Below are 19208 nucleotides of genomic sequence, written 5' to 3' on the forward strand. Positions count from 1 at the left end.
GTAGGAGGGAGGACTGCTTTGTTGTTTTGTTCTTGTGTGCTGACGTGGCCTTTAGAAAGTGGCTTTTGTGTGCAGCAGAGAAACCTGGTTTCAGATGCCAGCTCAGCCGGAACATCTTCAGGCTCATTAATTATGGAGGCGTCTGACAGGGGCAGCTTTCCTTGCTTTGTTTCCACGGTAGATGAAAGGGGACATGGATCTTTCTGTTTTGCCCAATAACAACCATCCTGAAAAATTCCTGCAGCTTGACGTGAAGTCTTTAATGAGGAGCTCAACCCTTCTGCAGGCTAGCCTCGCGAGATTTCCGGGTGGACATTATCCTGCTACACAACACTGGCAAAACCTTGTCTACTCACAGGTAAGATCTAAGGACATAAAAATAAAGGGTGGGGGCATGTTTCTTTCTCACTATATGATATTTTTTCATTCGTGTGAAGAAGGATACTTGGAGGGGGTGGGGGGGATACCGAAAAGCTTCCTATTCCTCCCATCCCTTCCTGTAAGCTCTGCATTTGATGTGCAAATTCTTCTGTGGGTTCATTCCCCTCCAATCCCTGACTTCTCTGCTTGTTTTTCTTTCAGATTTGTATAAGTCTCATTTACTCCTTCCTTTCAGAACATTGTAAACCGACTGTTACATTTTCAAATAAGCTTCAGGGGGAAGAAATACTTAATCCCTGTCTCTTGGTATAATCAATACAATAAAATGTCAAATGCTTGCATGAAAAGGGTATACCTGCCTCTGAGAAAGCCTGAGTCTTGCCTTTGCCCTTTTAGACTCCCTTTCCTTTGATACAAAGGAGCAAAGGAAACTGCGTGACAGGAAAGACTGGCCCCTCTCCATCTTGGAAAGTGGCGGCTCTCAGTTTAGATGTGCCTTTTCCACAGGTGTCCATGCAGATGGACCAGCCACAGGAATAAGACCTTCCAATCGAATGCAGAGTGTTTTGGTCTTGTTCTTTCATAAAAGAATGAAACTAATGAATTCCATCTGCTGAGATCAACACAAAGGCCCCTGCTGAGGCACAGCTAATCTAACCAGGGATAATCTTGTTTTAAGACATGAGGGCTAATGGCGTTGAGGGCTACTCCAGTGTAGAAAGAGGAAAGAACACTTCATTTCAGAACTGAAGTAATTGACCTACAAACCCCTGTAAGTCATTAAATCCTTTGGAGTGTTCAAATTCCCTGGACAGAAATTTGTTTGCTTTTAAGAACAGTTGCTGCTCATGAGTCTTGGTGTACGGTGACTGCTTTGTGGTGTGTTTGTAGGCTCCTTGGGACATATGTCATGAGATCATTCAGAGTCAGAGACACTCAAATGATTATGTAAGTTGCCTCTATCCTATAAAGAGTTCAATTTATTTCCATTGTAAGTCAGCAGCTTGTTCAAGCAATTATTATTATTATTATTATTTTTAGTTTTACATCCAATCTTTGTAATTCTCAAGGCCTTGTGGCTTTTTTTGTATACCCATTTTGTCCTTGTTTTGTGTTTTGTTTGGTTAAATGAAATAAAGTCCCTCCTTTATCTAATTTTTTATGTCACAGAACAAAAGGATTAAAAATGGTTTTAGAACATCTTGCTCCTCCTCCACCTTCCTGTCTGTGACGTATGTTGTAGAGTCACACAGCCAGTAGATTGTCGGGAGCTCTGGGACACATCAATCTTCTAGCATCTTTTGTTTGGGGGTGTGGTTGATCTACTGCCTACATTTGGAATTTCACAACTAAAACTCATAAGCTGAAGAGGTACAAATTTCTAACAGGCATCTTTTTATATAGACCCCATTAAGCCTAAATAATTATTCAAGGAACAAAGAGGTATACTTCCACAGTGTGTCTTTGATAAACCTCAAATAAATTATCTTTTCACCTTCAAAAACAAAGACATGAAAGCCATTTCACTACTGAAGTAATGCATGTTGGGAAGTTATGGGAGACAGGTGCAAATTCAGGAAATTAAGTAGGCATGATTCAAACTACGAGTGAAGGCACGTGGTCTCACAATCACTAGTGAACTGCTCGAGTGGATCTAGAAGGCTGGCTTACTCAATGAGTAAAAAATAAAATATGAAATGGGAACATGAAATTTTGAAATAAAGCGATGTTTTAAAAAAAATCTTTTCATATACCAGGAATGGGATGCTAAGCATGGATGAAGAGGGGCGTGTTGAGTAGTTCTTAATTCAGTTCCTCCCTGTTTGGGGTGATTAAGCAAACAGGGAGAGTACGCAACCATTCTCATGTACCACATTTTCAAAAAAAATTTTTTTTCAATTAAACATTTAGGCTCAATCTCCAGGAAGAAATTTGAGATTTGTCTCTTACTGACCTTGACCAGCCCAGGCCTCAGTCTGATCACTGTAAAGTTAGTGTACAAATCTCTACGGTTTTTTAAGAACTGAGATCAAATAATGTATAAGGAAAAGACAGTGGAGTCCAGTTTCCTCTAACAGTTTAAGAAGTAGAAACAGAAGTGCTGGCCTAGGGGGTGGAGTGCTGTATTTCAGTTGATAGAATACTGGCCTAGCACACAGGAAGCCCTGGCTTTTTCTCAGTACTGCACAAGACGTGTGTGGTTTACACCTATTATCCCAGCACTCACTAGGTAAGATCAAGAGGACCAGGGATTCAAGATTCAGGGTGCCTGTAGTTTTGTTGTCTTCCTCTATTATTATTTCCTCCTCCTCCTCCTCCTCCTCCTCCTCCTCCTCCTCCTCCTCCTCCTCCTTCTCCTTCTTCAAAGAAGAAAGATAGTATAGAATTTGAAAAATTAACAGATAATATTGTTACTTACTTTCACGATATTTGGGTTGGATTTGAAGCAGAATTTAACATAGCTCAGGTTGGCCTCAAGCTGTGGTCTAAGGTGGCCTTAAATCTATGATCTGTCCTCTGTGTTCATTCCTTGGGGATTGGAATTGTAGACATGAGCCACCGTACCTGCTTTTGGAAGCTCTGGAAATTGAATCCAGGATTCATGCATGCTAGTAAGCATTCTACCAACGGGAGAGTGCTGCACATGCACACAGGCAGGGACACACACACACATACACACACACACACACACACAAACACACAAAGGAAAAAACTCATTTTAGTTAAGTGATAAAATGTTTAAAGGCATCATAGTGGAACTTGGCTTTTCTGATGTGATGCACAGCTGGACCTCTCAGTCTATCAAAGTGAGGTGTTTTTGTTTTGTTTTTCTATTCCTGACTCTTTTTGCATTGGTTTCAGAACCCTGGGGCTTCTCAGAGGAAGTCTGTGAGCGGAAGTGAAAAGGCAGCGGTGAGACATGGGCTTCCTTATTTCTAGACAGGCTCATTCACTGGTTTCCTGTCCTAACATGCATCCATCACTGCTTTTGTGTCCTATACCAGTGTTTTCCTTCAATGCCAGCACCCATATGTGTCTCTGTGTGTGTTCGTCTATATGGATGCATATGTATATATGTGTTCATCTGTACGTGTGTGTATATGTGTGTGTATGACATTAGATGTATATACATGTGTATATAAGTTTACATATATGCAAGTCTATATGTGTATGTGTCTGTGGATTTGTGTGTATGTGTTTACATGTGTATTTATGTCTATATGATTTTTGTGTGTTTAGGTATGTGTATGTATGTGTGTACAAATACATTTGTCCTTCAGGCCTCCATTTTGTAACACCACATTTTATTTCCACTGTGTCATAGTTTAAAACATTTCCATTGCTTTTTATTTAAAATGTAGTCTAAATACTTACAAAATTTGTATTTGAGATATGTTTCTGTTGATTTTTAGATCATTAACGACATTGTGTACTTTCCTTCAGAATCTATTGCACCATCAATGTTTTGAAAGTACTCATAAGATGAAATACTTTCAACTGTTGATGTCAATTGATTGGATTTGTAAATTTTGTTATACAAATTGTCTGTATTCATAGGAATCTTTTACATGGATATATGTAATTTTAATAATTACTTTAAATTTTATTATTACAATATTTTATAACCTACATACTATTTTATATTTATTCTACTTTGTCATTGATGCTACTTTTACTTAAAACCTTTGTAGCTATTAAAGCTTTCTGCTTTAAGTCTATTTTGTTTGATATTTATATTGTGATATTATATTATTATGCTACATTATATATTCTGTAGTAGATAGCTACTATATGTTGCAGAAACAAATATACCGAAATCTAATAATGCAATAAGGTGTACAACACATCTGCACCCTTGGCATATTGCTGCTATACACATTCTGAGAGGCTTTACCTAAAGGCAGAATTCAAATTCTTTTTTTGGAGGTCCTTTCTACAATATCAGAATCTGCATTATGCCTGCATATCAAGAAGACAGAGAGGAAGACACATGTACTGTTGGGGAGGTTAGTAGTCAAGCTTGAGTTTCAATCCAACTGTTGTGTGTCATTGAAGAGGAAATGGGTTTGTCGTGTGTCTAGCCAGGCACTACCTTAAATAGATAGATGCTGTATTTAAGATAAGATACTTCAAATATATTACAGATGTGTCTATAATACAGTTTGTATCTTTCTAAACACCTGCTCTACCCACAGAATTGACAACTGAGCTCATCTATCACATAGGGTCCGTCTGATAACCATGCTTAGCAGCAGCTCCTGCAAGACAATCTACAGAGTCCCCTGTGAAAAAGCAAAACAATTTTTTTTGCCTTTCTAAGCAGCAGGAAAATCACTATTCCAAAGTTGTTCTGAGATCTCTCTGGGAGTGTTTGTGCAGACCCCTTTCCTGGAGGGAAGGCAGAGGCAGAGCCATTTCTGCTCTTTGAAGATCCCCTAATCTCTCTCTGCACAGCCTCATCTCTTGGGAGGGTCTCAGAGCTTATTTATGGGAATTTGGAGCCCCATGCTTATTATTGCTTGGGAGGGTCTCTTACACTTATTCATAGGAATTTGGAGACCCGTGTTTATTATTGTTTTCAATCTTGGGTATGTTGTTTCTTTGGTTATTCTCAGGTTTTATGTCTAAATGACTAGAGGTATAGGTGATGGTTTTATTTTTTATTTAAAGACTCGAGTTCTCACCTTGTAGTGTCTTCAGTAATTGATTTCCTCTACAGGTTAATTAACTATTCCTCACATAAAATATCCCTAAAGCTCTTTTAAAGGCATGGGTCTCAAACTGACCTTGGAAGTTCTCTTTCTTGTCTCCATTTCTCCACTGTCTGGCCTAATGAGGCTGATAAAACCATGTCTTTAACATAATATTTGCCTTCAGTTGCTTTATACAGGTAAGAAATTTTCCTCATCTTTGCCCCTTTTTTGTTTGGAAATAATTTTACATCTCAATGTTTGGGGTCTACAGTTATTACACTAGGAAGGACCACACTTTTAGACCCTTCTCCCACACTCTCAACCATCCTGTTGGATTCCCTGACTCTAGTCATATAGAAATGGTCCAACTTGTTATATATGACTACATAAATTCTCAGATTTACAAGTATCTGCTAAGCTTAGTAATAATTAATTATCTCCTAGGTTACCATAAGTAACATTTATATCAAATGATTTCTACTGTACAACTTGAATAACTGTCTCCAAGCTTTCAATATCAGGAGATACGGATATGGCTCAGATGGTAGCATGCCTCCCATGAAAGTTTGATGCTCTGAATTTAGTTCTGCATCATACACATGAAAAGCTGGGCTCAAGGTCATGTTTCCATAATCCAGTCTAGTGTTGGGGTGAGGTGGTGGTGGGACAGATGGACCCCTGAAGCTCTTACTCAGCCAGTCCTGTTGAATCAATGAGTTCCAGGCTCACTAAAAGAACTTGTCTCAAAAAATAAGGAGTAGAGTAGTTTAGGAAGATACCCAATGCAACCTCTGGTGTCCACTCCTGCACACATGTGCTTCCATGTATACACATAAGCACATGCATGCAGAGAATCATCTGCACACACTGCAGATATACAAATCAAGCTAGAATGAAGCTCCAGTATTCCTTCCTGGTTCTGAGGTGCTGCAGCAGTGGGACACAATTGCCACTTTACACCAATTCCAGCATTGGTGAGGGAGGCTACTCCTCACCACTGTGGCAAGCAGCAAAGTAACAGGGAGTATAAATAGTGTTTCTTGATTGTAAGAAGTCTGAGGACAAGCAAATGGGCTCAGGGAGAGGGCCTTCTCTTCTCCAAGCAGTGACCATGGTTTTGAGTTGCTTATTTTATGGCCTTGTCATCTCAGATCCTTGTCTATAATGTCAAAAAACAAACAAAACAAAACAAAAATAAAAACAAAAAACAAAGAAAACATGGCAGAATTCATGTGAGAAAGTTTGGAAACAGCTTGAAAATGATCTCATGTCATTTCTGCTGCACTTTCTTTGCTTCACAAAGCCAGACCCCAAACTAATTTGAGGGCAGACTAAAGAAGCCAGACACCATGTACTCAATGAAGAAGACAAAACTGTATGTATCCAGTCAGTCACAATGTCTAGGTTGCAGTGTTCATTCTCACCTGCTGTATCTTCTTTTTGCTTTCATTCTTAAAATCTAACTTAGGTATTAAATATTGAATGTCTGAATTTACATTTTAAAATCTGGTCTGCCAATCTCTGTTACTGAAATAGAGAGTTAAGCCTTCTTCGGTTTAGTATGCTCACTTATGACTTTTCCTTATTTGCTCCTGAGAAAGCTTATATTTATATAGCTGTCCACTAAGAGTCCACTAAGAGATTGGTCAACTTACCATTACGATTTTCAGTGCTCTAGTAATTTGGAGGTAATTATTCTTTCTCTGATTTCAACAACATCTCTGTCTTTCCCCTGCAATTGGTTCTTAGTTTGTTAATTGACAACTGTGTTAAACTTATTACCATCTAATTCTCTAGTTCACTTTAAAACTCAAATTGTTATAGTCTAACCATCTTATCAATTTCTGTGTATTCTTCAGCATGCTTTTGGCTTCATCTCCCTGGCGATCACCAACTTTACATGCTCTTGATGTCTAATAATAGAGGCTCTTGTTTAAATGGCCTATTAGATGCTCTCCTTTAGATTCTGTTTGCCCAAATATATCTTCTAGCTCTTTCAGTTACACTTTACTTGCACATTGGAGTATTAGTATTGAAATGAATAAAAATAAAAGGACAAAGTGTGGCCTAATAGAGAAAGTCTAGCTATACTTTGAAGTGTTACTTCTTTAAATAAATATCTTAAATGGAATTTATTCTACAGTCTATCTAGTTGATTAAAATCATCAAGATTTCTTCTTAGTATTTCACCTAAGATGCAGCATAGAAAGTTAGACTTACACATATGTTCATTATTTTATTAAATCTATTTGGAAAAAAAATACTAAATTACAAATGGTCCACAGCATTTTTTTTTTGTAAACCTGCTATTTGAACTGAAGACTCACTCTTGCTAGGTAGGCTCTCTGGCATTGAACTCTGTCTCCAGCCTCATAACTAGTATTTATTTTTATTCTTACATTATATAATAATTATTATATATTTGAATATCTCAGGGATGAAGCCCCATGGTCTCCAGTAATCTAAACATGTGCTATGTCTCTGAGCTTTGTCCCAGTAATCCCAACAAATTATTCTTGAATAATTTATTAATATATAAATTATTTAAAAATGGTTTCCTTAGCAATAAACCTTAATATTAAGTTTTCTTTGGTGTGTCCTTCAGATATATGAATGATGTGAAGATCAAAAATAAAAACACACTTCAGGAAAACATTTACATCTTTTCAAGGAAAAGGCCTAGAAATAAGGCTTGCATTCTGCTTTAGAATACACCTATGTTTTGATACCTTCATATATTAATTCTTCTAAATTTATATATATCTTATAGTTTATATATACTTTTCCTGAGCCACACATTTTATTTTCTTCATTTATCAAACCTTTATATTAACATTCAAGGAGCAGTCTAGAAGGAAAGGAACTTAACAAAGACAATCTGTGCATGTCAGAAGAGTTAGCCTGCTCCAAAAATGATCAAAGCTGTCCAGCCTTCAAGAAAACAATAGTGTTAAAATTATGCAAAACTCCAATAACCTTAAGTTCTTTTCAAAATGTTTTTATTTAATTAAGAACAACACTTAATAAAGGTACTCATTTTTAAGCTAAATGTTAAGATAAAATTTATTATTTTATTATACAACTTAGCATTATAAACTATAAATTGTCTTTTAGTATACAAAAACCAAATTAAAGTCAGAAAGGGTCTCCAAAGTGATTTCTAAACATATGACAAGTGGATTTATTAAAAAGTCAAGGAAGGGTTAGAGAGATGACTCAGTTGCTAAGCTTACTTGCTGCTCTTCCAGTGGACCCAAGATGGATCCCCAGCAACCACAGAGTCTAGAGCTCATGTTCCAGGGGATCTGACATTGTCTCTGGCCTTGGAAGGCACCAGGCCCACATGTGATGCATATAGATACATGCACACAAACACTAATAAACATAAAATAAATATTTTTTAAAAGTCACAGAAACCCAATGCCCAAGAGAATGCAAATGGTGTTATGAAAACTAATCCCCCCTTTATTTACCAATTATTTCAGAAGGACATAACATGTAACACCAGTCTACAATTTTAGTCTATATGACTATACATTTAGTATGACTTCCATGTCTGAAGAGATGCTGCGGCCATCTATATATGACCAGGGGTTGTTGTACACATGATCCAAAAGGATGTAATTCCAATTCATATATCTCCAGTGTTCTTAGGTTCAGTCACCAGCATTGCACACACACATACACACACACACACACACACACAAAAGTTTGTGGCAAAAGCAGATACATTATTATGTGCGTTCTCTTTCATGTATATATTATGTTTCAATATCAATTTTTAAAATTCTGAAAGTTGACAACTGATTCCTCCAGTAGACAGTTCATCCATAGATACATAGAGGTGAATGTCATTAAAGTGACTCAGTTGCTCTATGACTTTTCCTGGAGCCAGGGAGATGTGAAAAAAATGTCTTTCCACCTCAGTTAGGGGAATGATAACAAACTGAAAAGACTCAAATCAATAGGTTTATTACAGAACCTTACAGGAGCATGGGTGGCTCGTAGCCAACAGTAGCACCAAGAAAACCCAATCTAGCATGGGGAAGGACTCACAGAACATGCATTTCAGGAGTGCCCTGCTTGTGCCAGCTAGCAGGCAGCTCCACTGAGATGACGCCTATACTCTAGCAGTTGTTTATTGCTTATACAAGCTTGGGAAGATAACTCATGAGTCTTCTAGCCTTTGAATCTTCTGAAGAATTTCAGTGTATTGAGTTTCCTGAGCCTGGTAAGATGCATAATTAGCTTCTCATATTTAATGAACCTTCCATCTTGGTCTAGCATGGAATGTTTCAATTTGGGAGAAGAGACTATACACCATTCCCCCTCCTAAACTATGACAGAGAAGCTAATGATTTGTTTATAACAAGCCAAGACATAGGTATAAGATGATCTTAGAAGTTTTTGGCACTTATTGATATGTGTGTGTGTGTATGTGTGTGTGTGTGTTTGTGTGTGTGTTCACGTGCTTGCCAGGACTTGTGCGTGTGTGGAAGTAAGGAACAAGGCACTGGCAGCTTTGGGATCCTATTCTCTTCTTGTACTTTGAGTGCTTGGTGATCAAATCCAGTCTGGCAGGTTAGCAGCAAGAACTTTTATCTGCTGAGCCATATTGCAGTTCTTGAAAAATGTTTTTAATCTTAATTTTACAGGATTTAAAGAATAATATTAAGTATTTTTATGACTCGTATAATATACAAAAAGGCATAAAATGTCATTAAAGCCTAATGCACTGGGAGACTGAGTTTCTTCAACATCTACTAGATGAGTTGAGGAACACAATTCTTTCTTTGTGACTGGAAAGTATCAGTGAAATAAGTATTAAACTCAACAAGGTAACATAAAGAGAGAGAAGTCTGAAATGGAGGGATTCTAGATTGAGGTAGATCCAGGAGTTGTTTTCTAATTCATTGCTTCATCTGTTGGGTTTGAGACAGAATCAAAAGGTTTTCAGATGCAGACTTCTGTCATTTTGGCTACACTGCCACCAAGAAGCCCATCTTACAACAGAAGCCTCATTTTCTAATCTCCCAACAGAGAGAAAAGAACATCGCTACTCAACGAATCAAGGGGTTTGGTGGGGAGAACCCTGTTCTTCCTGAGAGTCCTCCAGCATCCATGTCTTCAGTTATGAAGAATAACCCATTGTATGGTGACGTAAGTTTGGAAGAAGCTATGGAAGAAAGGAAAAAGAATCCTTCGTGGACCATTGAGGAGTATGACAAGCATTCTGTGCATACAAATCTCTCTGGACATCTGAAGGTGTGTGTACTAAGCATGGTCTCCAACTGATGAGGTAGATCATCTATCCCAAACTTAGGAAGCTGTGGTGGGGTGGCAGGAGTCCCTCACCCAACACACAATCTCCAGACCACAGATCCTTTTCATCACTGAAATTATTTCTTTCCCAGCCATTATGAGGAGTTACTTATTTGTTTTGCACAAGCCAACGGCATCTGTGTAATGTAGAGTAGAGGAAGTAGCAATGACCTGGGAAGATAAAAGATAGATTTTTAAAATTAATTTGTATGGTCACATATGTTTCTCCCTAGTTTGTAATTTTGTGAGTGTTTATACTCATTATCACTTAGGAATAAGTTTCTTACTGTACATTTTTCTAAAAACCACTCATGAAGTGATCAGAACTTGGGCACTGTACAAGGAATCTCTTAATCATTGTTTTATTAGCATCTGAGTCCATCAAATGATTTAAGATAGCAGGTTTACATCTCGGTCATTTTTCTTGTGTCTCCAAACAAAATAAAACACTTCAACGAGGAAAAGTATGCAATGAACTCACCCAGCTTATGTATTTTCTCCTCCTACTCTTTCTTTTCTCCCTCTGATGTCACCTACACAGAAGACTCAAATACTTGAAAACCAGAATGGATCTTTTCTTGTCTGTAAGCACTAAATTCCTGAACAGCCTTGACTTCTCTCCACCTGCCTTAGGCCAGAAAGGGCAGAAATGTTGAAATGTTATCCCAATTACCCCTCATTTAAAAGTATGTGTCTGGGCCAGGTTCATACCTTAACCACCTGAAGTGAATCACTTTTTTTTTTTTGATGGGGACAGTACCATAGACTTTCATATTCTGCATACAAGTTTTAAAACCTTGAGTGTCTGTTTCTTGAAATACATCATGGTCTAGAATCCCTGATAGCTCTTAATCCCCCAGCTTGGAGGTATCCCTTCCTTAATTCCTTTCTGAGAAGCTGTCAAAAGATAACAATGCCTTTCTTTCTGACTTCTTTGTTTTGGTTTTATCTCATGTTTCTTACCAAAGACTTCAAACCATTAAGCCTATTATTGGGTAAAAATGCATTGATTTATTTCACACACAGTCACTTAGTACTGAGCACAAGCTAAGGCCTGTTCTCCTGCCCTTGCTGTGTGCATGATGACAAGGGGGTCTGTGGAGACAAATGCCGCATCCTTGTCTGCATTCAAATCCATCTAACCGAGTAAATAGAAATAGCTTACCTGATTCAAAGACTCTCATTTTCATGTGCCAATTTTAAAAAAAAATCAAATTTTTTCTCAAAAGTTTGCTTCTTTAAGTTTGGATCTCAGACTTAGACAATTCAAGATCATTGGCAATGAGAAAATGTTCCTTTTAAGTTAAATTTGTAAGGTCACACATAAATCTAATGGATATGTTGTGTTCCTGAAACTGACAGTTCCTCACGAAGCTGAAAAGACATACATCCCACCCTTGTCAGGACTTCTTTATGTCAACTTCTTCTGTCAGTATTTCTGCCCTTATCTCATAAATAGCAGAGAGGGATCCTCATTTAAATCCATAACCTTTTATTTAATGTTTTATTTTATTTTTACCTGTCTGGGTGTTTTGCTTGAACGTGTGTTCGTGCACCACATGCATGCAGTGTCCTCGGAAGACAAAAGAGGATGTCAGGTTCTCTTGAAACTGTAGTCACACATGGCCATAAATGTAAAATGTGGGTGTTGGAAATTGAATCCATGTCCTCTGGAAGAGCAGCCACTGCTTTTAGCTGGTGACTCGTCACTCCACTCCCATAATTTTATAATCTTGATCCCAGCTATGGACTATAACTCCTCCAAGTGTCTTCGTGTATTACTGCTTTTCAAAATAGTTAGGAACTTCAGGTCACAAAAAGTAAAAGAAATGTTATACTTAGTTAGCAATGCAAGCCAAAGTGAGGCTTTAAGAGGGCATTGTCTCTATTAGGGAAGCCATTGGTAAAGAGAAATTAAAGCGCTAAAGTGTCAAAATGCAGGAGTCTGATTAGGACACAAACAAGATGAAAAACAAGTGGGATGCAGGCAAAGGTTTGAAAGTTGATATTCTTCTGCTGAGGTTTTTCAAACACAATTGTAATTCTTAAGCACGTCTAAGTAGGTGGATTAAAGCCACTTATACCTTCCTATTGGAGAATCACCATTGCCAAATACATCTCAGCTCCTTACAGGGGTGTACATGCCTCTCCTGACACTACAAGCCTAACTCTGAAGCTACTTCAGAGACCCTAGGGGCTTCCAGATACAGGAGACTGGTTTTGTGACTCCATTAGCTGACATAAGTCCACTGAACGTGTTGAAGGTGACGGCCTATTTCAAATCCTTCAAAACATCTAGGCAAGAAAAAGCAAGGCCTACAGTTGATAAGTGAAACCAGTCACATTTTGTAAACTTAATATATGAGACTGCATTCCCTGCCAAGACACAGAGACTCTGCACTAAAGTAGTTAGAGATGAGAGGGAATTTAAAAACAAAATAGTATATGAAATACTTGAGAACAGGCTGACTTAAAAAGAATTCTCTGCCACTCAACAGAAGATGGAGCCAGTGATACAGAGACATCCTGTAGGAGCTAACAGGAGGAAAGATGCATCATGTCCCAGAGCTTCTATGTGGAAGATATACTGTAGTTCAGCTGTGGAAGGAACCCTGAACACCTAGCATTATCCTTCTTGCATGAAAGTCAGTTGGGGATCTCTTGATACTTAACCAAATTATTTTCCCTGCTACAAAGATAAGAGAAAGTCTTCAAGGTCCATCAAAAACTAGGAATTGTAATTGTATTTCAACTTACTTGGTTTGTAGGCATTGTTTATAAGATGCTATGAGCACATGAGATATAAGACTCCAATATATCTGACTTGAAAGTGCAAACAATTTAATACTGAGATTGTGCAGGCCACCCAACAAATTCCAATACAGATAGACATATTTGTTGCAGCTATATGTTGTTGGTCAGCTAGGCTATGGCAGTATATCTGGGACATTTAGAGATGATAAGCCTACTGTTTAAGCTTTGAAAGATAAGCCCTACCCCAAACAGTGTTAATACAAAAGCCTCAGGGCCTCTGAAGTCATCTTGTTCCCAAGTTTCCATCTCTAATGCTGACTGGTCGCTGATTAGTGATGTTTCCTGTGTTATTTTTCTTTAAGGAAAACCCCAATGACCTGCGCTTTTGGTTGGGGGACATGTACACTCCTGGCTTCGACACTTTGCTGAAAAAGAAGAAGAAACGCAACAAGCGATCAAAATTGTGTCACATGGGTCTGATTTTGCTCGTTGTGTCCTGCATCCTGGTTACCATAGTGACTCTCAGCACTATATTCTCTTAAGGAAGTTGCAAACCCATCTTTAAAGCTCTAAAACGCCTTCTAAGTATTTGCAGGAAAATCTGTCTGTGCGTTGTGAATGTCTGCTGCGTTGCTAACTGTGTGACCCAACAGCATTGCCCTTTAGAACGTGAGCTTCGCTTATGTTATGTTGGCCTCTCTGCTTTGGTCCGTGAAACCTGTGTGTCATTCCAGTCTGGGTTAGTCCTTTGTGAAGCAGGTATTTCAGAGGCTCACAATAGCAAAAGTCACTCCATACAGTTACAATCAAGCCTTAGATAGAGAGCAGACTGTGTCAAGTGCTGGCAGCTGCTTGTCTCTGTGCTTACCTGGTTTTCACATCATCCTTCCTCCTTCCTCCTTCCTCCTTCCTCCTTTCTCCTTCCTCCTCCTCCTCCTCCTCTTCCTCCTCCTGGCACTGGAGAAGCTGCAGCCCATCTGCCCAACCGATATGGTGACAGTAAGGCTTCTGCTGAGCTATCCCTCAGTTTAGATTTGTTTTATCTTCTTTCATCCTCGCTTAAGTTAAAGGAGGATAAAGTGAGGGGAAGACATTGTTCAAACCTATTCGAATTTCCTCAGTTATCCTATCTGGTGACCTAAATTTATGTTGTTGTTTTGTCAGAAACAAACTTGGTCAGTCACAGCGGCATAATCAATTACATTGTATCTAATCGTGCTTGTGGATTGATAGAAACTGACAAGTGTGACCTCCAGTGGCAGCGGGTACATGTTCTCCAAAAATAGGGGGTAGGGCACTGGAAAGAGTCCAGGAATGCTGCCACCCCTGAGCATTCAACTGAATGACAGGCCTGAACAAAAGATTGTCAGAGAAGGGAGCTGGCTTATGGACTCCTTAAGACATGGATGGGAAGAGAGCAGTTGGCTCCTAACAGTGGCTTTTCCCTCAATGGCAATGTCATTTTCTTTGTGTATTGACAACCTTCTGCTGGGTGCAGATACCTGGGAACAAACCCCAGGCTACAAAGAACCAAAGTGTCTGCCTTCTCTCCCCAGGACATTCTTGCCTAAGGCTCTTAGTGCCACCCCTAATGCTATTTAGTGTGTGAAAATAGTCTTTTCTTCTTCCCAAAGAGTGCCCTCCTCTCATACCCTGTGATAACGCCTTATTATCTCGCTGTATTGCTCATAAAGATACTTGAAGTAAAGTATATAAAAATGAGAGTTTACTGGACAATAAATCATTGTGTACAAAGCAAAATGTGTCTTACTGATCTTTGTGCTGTCTGGCTTGTTTTCCCTCGTTTTGCCCTGGAGTCCAGTCCAATGTAGAAAGAATGGCAGGGAAGTGGGGGATGAGGGGCCACTCTGATGCCAGGCTCACTCCCACTGGAGATGCCCTTAGACACTGCCTGCTGTCAGGTTGTGTTCAAAGCTTGACTGCCCCTGCCTGGGGTTGGCCTCTGAGGATTCAAGTCATGCTCAGGGGTCTCCACATAAGACACTCCTCTGTACTGAACTGTGTTATTTGTGTCTGTCTAAGGCAAGGCCTGATGAAGCTTTCTAAATACATTGGGACTGATAACCACAGAAATGTGAAGGCAGCTATGTGAGTGCCTAGCCTGCCCAGCCCCCACCCCAGCTTCCCTTTCTCCTTCCCAGTCAAGCACCTACGATTCCTCCGCTCTCTAGCCTTCCTCCCCTTTTATTTATGATACCTTTGGACACTTATTTCTTCTGCATGACTGAATTTATTACTCTGCTTTTAAACCAATATCCATTGCTAGCTTTCAGTGTAACCGGACTCAAAATACAATATTGTTCCTCACTGAATTAATGGTATGTGTCCTGCACATAAGGGAAAGTCATAATAGCAATGTGTCCTTGTTTGCATGCAAATTTATAACTTGCATGTACTTCTAATTCCCCTTGTGAAAAACAGCTCCAGCAGAAAAAAAGTGTAGGGTCATGGGGAGGACAGCGCCAATGGCTCTGTCCAGGTTTATGCTCAAATCTGGGCTTGCTTGAGAGTTTCTGATCCAGGTCCACTCTTTTCTTCTCCCTCTCTCTTTCTCGTTTTAAGCTTTTAAATACCGCTTTGGCACATAGCAGTAGTCAATAAATAATAAGTCCCATTGTCAGCAACACTATTTTAGTCTCTTTTATTAACCCCTAAATTGGGTTAAGAAAATCTGTACACCTAAATTCTTAATAATACCATTTTTTTTAATTCCCTTTATTATTTAGAAGGCTCCTCTGCAAAAGTTTGCTTTCTTGTTTTTATGTGTGTTTTATTTTTGTGTATTAAGTTAGTGTGCTGCAATCTTATAAGTTAATGATGTCACAATTTCCAGGAAAAAAATATAATGTTTACTCACTTGCTCAAACTGCTGCTCTGAGGTAAACAGAAAGATCTATGTTGTCTTTTCACCTATTAACGATTTTTTTCCCCAATTGTATTCCGGTTGCTGCCACCTAGTGGATTATTTGATGAGTGGCCTATGGGGATGTAAGGTCTCGAAGCCCCTCCACAAACTAGAGTGAGCTCCTGCCACCTGGAGGACACATTTATTTTGCCTGGACTTACACCATGAAGAAATTACACAGGAACACAAGGGAACAAATGGGCACTGTGCAGTTAGGTAAGGAGCTGAGACCTCTTGTATGTCCTTTGTAAGGCTGATTTTGACACTATCTTATCTTGCTAGAAAGGACATGTGACCGGAAGTGAGTCAGGTTGACAAACACAGAGCTAGAACCTCGGAATAAATGCTATATTCCCCTGCACGTCCTCTACGAACACTAGAAATCTCTTTAGTGCAGTGGTTCCTTCCTGATGCTGTGATCCTTTAATACAGATCCTCATGCTGTGGTGACACCAACCATAAAGTTATTTTCATTGCTACTTCATAGCTATAATTTTGCTTCTGATATGATTCATAATGTAAATATTTGTGTTTTCCAGTGTTCTTAGACAACCCCTGTGAAAACCACTGCTTTAGAGGTGACTAATTCCTCATTTCTTCAAATGGGTTAAACCTTTGTTGCTTTGTCTTGGACTTTCTATGGTCTTCTGTTTGTATACTGGTAACTGTCTGAATTAGGGAGTGTCTTAATTAGGGTTTTATTCCTGCACAAATTTCATGACCAAGAAGCAAGTTGTGGAGGTAAGGGTTTATTCAGCTTACAATTTCACATTGCTGTTCATCACCAAAGGAAGTCAGGACTAGAATTCAAGCAGGTCAGGAAGCAGGACCTGATGCAGAGGCCATGGAAGAATGTTACTTACTGGCTTGCTTCCCCTGCCTTGCTTAGCTTGCTTTCTTATATAACCCAAGACTACTAGCCCAGGGATGGCACCACCCACAATGGACCCTTTCACCGTCAATCACGAATTAAGAAATTACCTTACAGCTGGATCTCATGAAGGCATTTTCTCAAGGGAGGCTCCTTTCTCTGTGATAACTCCAGCTTGGGTCAAGTTGACACACAAAACCATCCAGTACAGGTAGTCTTTACATTTTTAAATCAATCATCAATCAATCAAGCAGTTAATTAATTTAGACAATATGTGCTCACGGGTGTGCACATACCCAAGTATGCATGCAGAGTCCACAGCAGTATTTCCAGCACCCTGCTCCCACACTCTACTCTCTTCCCTCAAGCTAGAAGCTTTCACTGAACTGGACCTGACAGCAGCGAGCACATTCCAGTTATCTGTCTGTCTCCAGCCTCCACAGCACTGGGTTTGCAGGCAGGGTAGGTGGCAGTTCTCAGCTTTGGATGTGGCTTCATGGAGTTTGTACTCTGCTGCTGATTTCTTCACAGCTAACACACTTGCTGAGCCATTGCTTCTTTCCAAATACAGCTTCTGCCGTTCCCTTTCTTCCTGAAATAATACTTTAGTACCAGTTTTCAAATTTCCCCTCATATTACTGAATAAATGTAATTTTATCATATATAAGATTTTTTCCACTATCTTCTTTTGGGTTTGTTGAAACATTACTTTCTTGGTGCTGGTTCAACTGGAGGACAACATGTAGAAGAATGCAAATCGATCCATTCTTATCTCATTGTACAAAGTACAAGTCCAAGTGGATAAAGGACCTCCACATAAAACCAGATACACTGAAACTAATAGAAGAGAAGATGAGGAGGAGCCTTGAATACTTGGGCACAGAAGAAAAGTTCCTGAACAGAACACCAATGGCTTATGCTCTAAGATCAAGAATTGACAAATGGGACCTCATAAAACTGCAAAGTTTCTGTAAGGCAAAGGACACTGTCACTAGGACAAGACAGCAACCGACAGATTGGGAAAAGATCTTTACCAATCCCACATCCAATAGAGGGCTAATATCCAATATGTACAAAGAACTCAAGAAATTAGACTCCAGACAAACAAATAACCCTATTAAAAATGGGATACAGAGATAAACAAAGAATTCTGAACTGAGGAAACTCGAATGGCTGAGAAGCACCTAAAGAAATGTTCAGCATCCTTAGTCATTAGGGAAATGCAAATCAAAACAACCCTGAGATTTCACCTCACACAAGTCAGAATGGTTAAGATTAAAAACTCAGGTGATAGTAGATGCTGGCGAGGATGTGGAGAAAGAGGAACACTCCTCCATTGTTGGTGGGATTGCAAGATGGTGAACCACTTTGGAAATCAGTCTGGCAGTTCCTCAGAAAATTGGACATAGCATTACCTGAGGACCCAGCTATATCACTCCTGGGCATATACTCAGAAGATGCTTCAACATGTAACAAGGACATATGCTCAACTATGTTCAAAGCAGCCTTATTTATAATAGCCAGGAGCTGGAACGAACCCAGATGTCCTTCAATAGAGGAATGAATACAAAAAAATGTGGTACATTTACCCAATGGAGTATTACTCAGCTATTAAAAATAATGAATTCAAGAACTTCTTAGGTAAATGGATGGAACTAGAAAATATCATCCTGATTGAGGTAACCCAATCACAAAAGAACACACATGGCTTTCACTCACTGATAATTGGATATTAGCCTAGAAGCTTGCAATACCCAAGATTCAACTCACAGACCATATGAAGCTCATGAAGAAGGAAGACCAAAGTGTGGGTGCTTCGGTCCTTCTTAGAAGGAGTAACAAAATACTCATGGGAGCAAATATGGAGACAAAGTGTGGGACAGAAACTGAAGGAGGGGCCCTCTGGAGACCATTCCACCTGGGTATTCATCCCATGTGCAGTCACCAAAGGTAGACGCTGATGTGGATGTCAGGAAGTACATGCTGACAGGAGTCTGATATAGTTGTCTCCCTAGAGGTCTGCCAGAGTCTGACATATTCAGAGGCAAATGCTCACAGCTAACCATTGAACTGATCAAGGTTGTTCCCAAAGGAGGAGTTAGAGAGAAGGAACTGAAGAAGCTGAAAGGGTTTGCAGCCCCATGAGGAGGAGAGCAACAATACCAACCAACCAGAGCTCCCAGGGTCTAAACCACCAGCCTGGGAGCAATAGGGAGGAATCCATGGCTCCAGCTGTATATACAGGGGAGGATGGCTTTGT

The 19208-nt window shown here is 39.4% G+C and overlaps 1 protein-coding gene and 1 long non-coding RNA gene across 2 annotated transcripts; one reads left to right on the forward strand and one right to left on the reverse strand.

The window, feature by feature from the left end:
• Positions 1–181: 181 nt before the first annotated feature.
• On the forward strand, positions 182–14912 carry Minar2 (membrane integral NOTCH2 associated receptor 2). The gene is made up of 4 exons (XM_028777168.1): positions 182–358; positions 3244–3294; positions 10116–10340; positions 13514–14912. Exons 1-4 carry the CDS (start codon positions 182–184, stop codon positions 13691–13693), a joined length of 633 nt encoding a protein of 210 aa, XP_028633001.1. The 3' UTR covers positions 13694–14912.
• Positions 8972–17334, reverse strand: LOC114629168. Its single transcript, XR_003712607.1, has 3 exons — positions 17059–17334; positions 11917–12201; positions 8972–10568 (listed from the first exon to the last, which is right to left on the reverse strand). It is a non-coding gene; the product is annotated as an uncharacterized LOC114629168 (long non-coding RNA).
• Positions 17335–19208: the final 1874 nt, after the last annotated feature.

This window comes from Grammomys surdaster, unplaced genomic scaffold, assembly GCF_004785775.1.
Source record: "Grammomys surdaster isolate TR1022 unplaced genomic scaffold, NIH_TR_1.0 278, whole genome shotgun sequence".
NCBI classification, from domain to species: domain Eukaryota; kingdom Metazoa; phylum Chordata; class Mammalia; order Rodentia; family Muridae; genus Grammomys; species Grammomys surdaster.

Excerpts from the sequence above, each read along its gene's own strand:
- Minar2 (XM_028777168.1), top strand. The coding sequence starts at position 182 with ATGAAAGGGGACATGGATCTTTCTGTTTTGCCCAATAACAACCATCCT. Across the intron at positions 359-3,243 it reads AAAACCTTGTCTACTCACAG|AACCCTGGGGCTTCTCAGAG; the intron begins GTAAGATCTAAG and ends CATTGGTTTCAG. Across the intron at positions 10,341-13,513 it reads ATCTCTCTGGACATCTGAAG|GAAAACCCCAATGACCTGCG; the intron begins GTGTGTGTACTA and ends TTTTTCTTTAAG.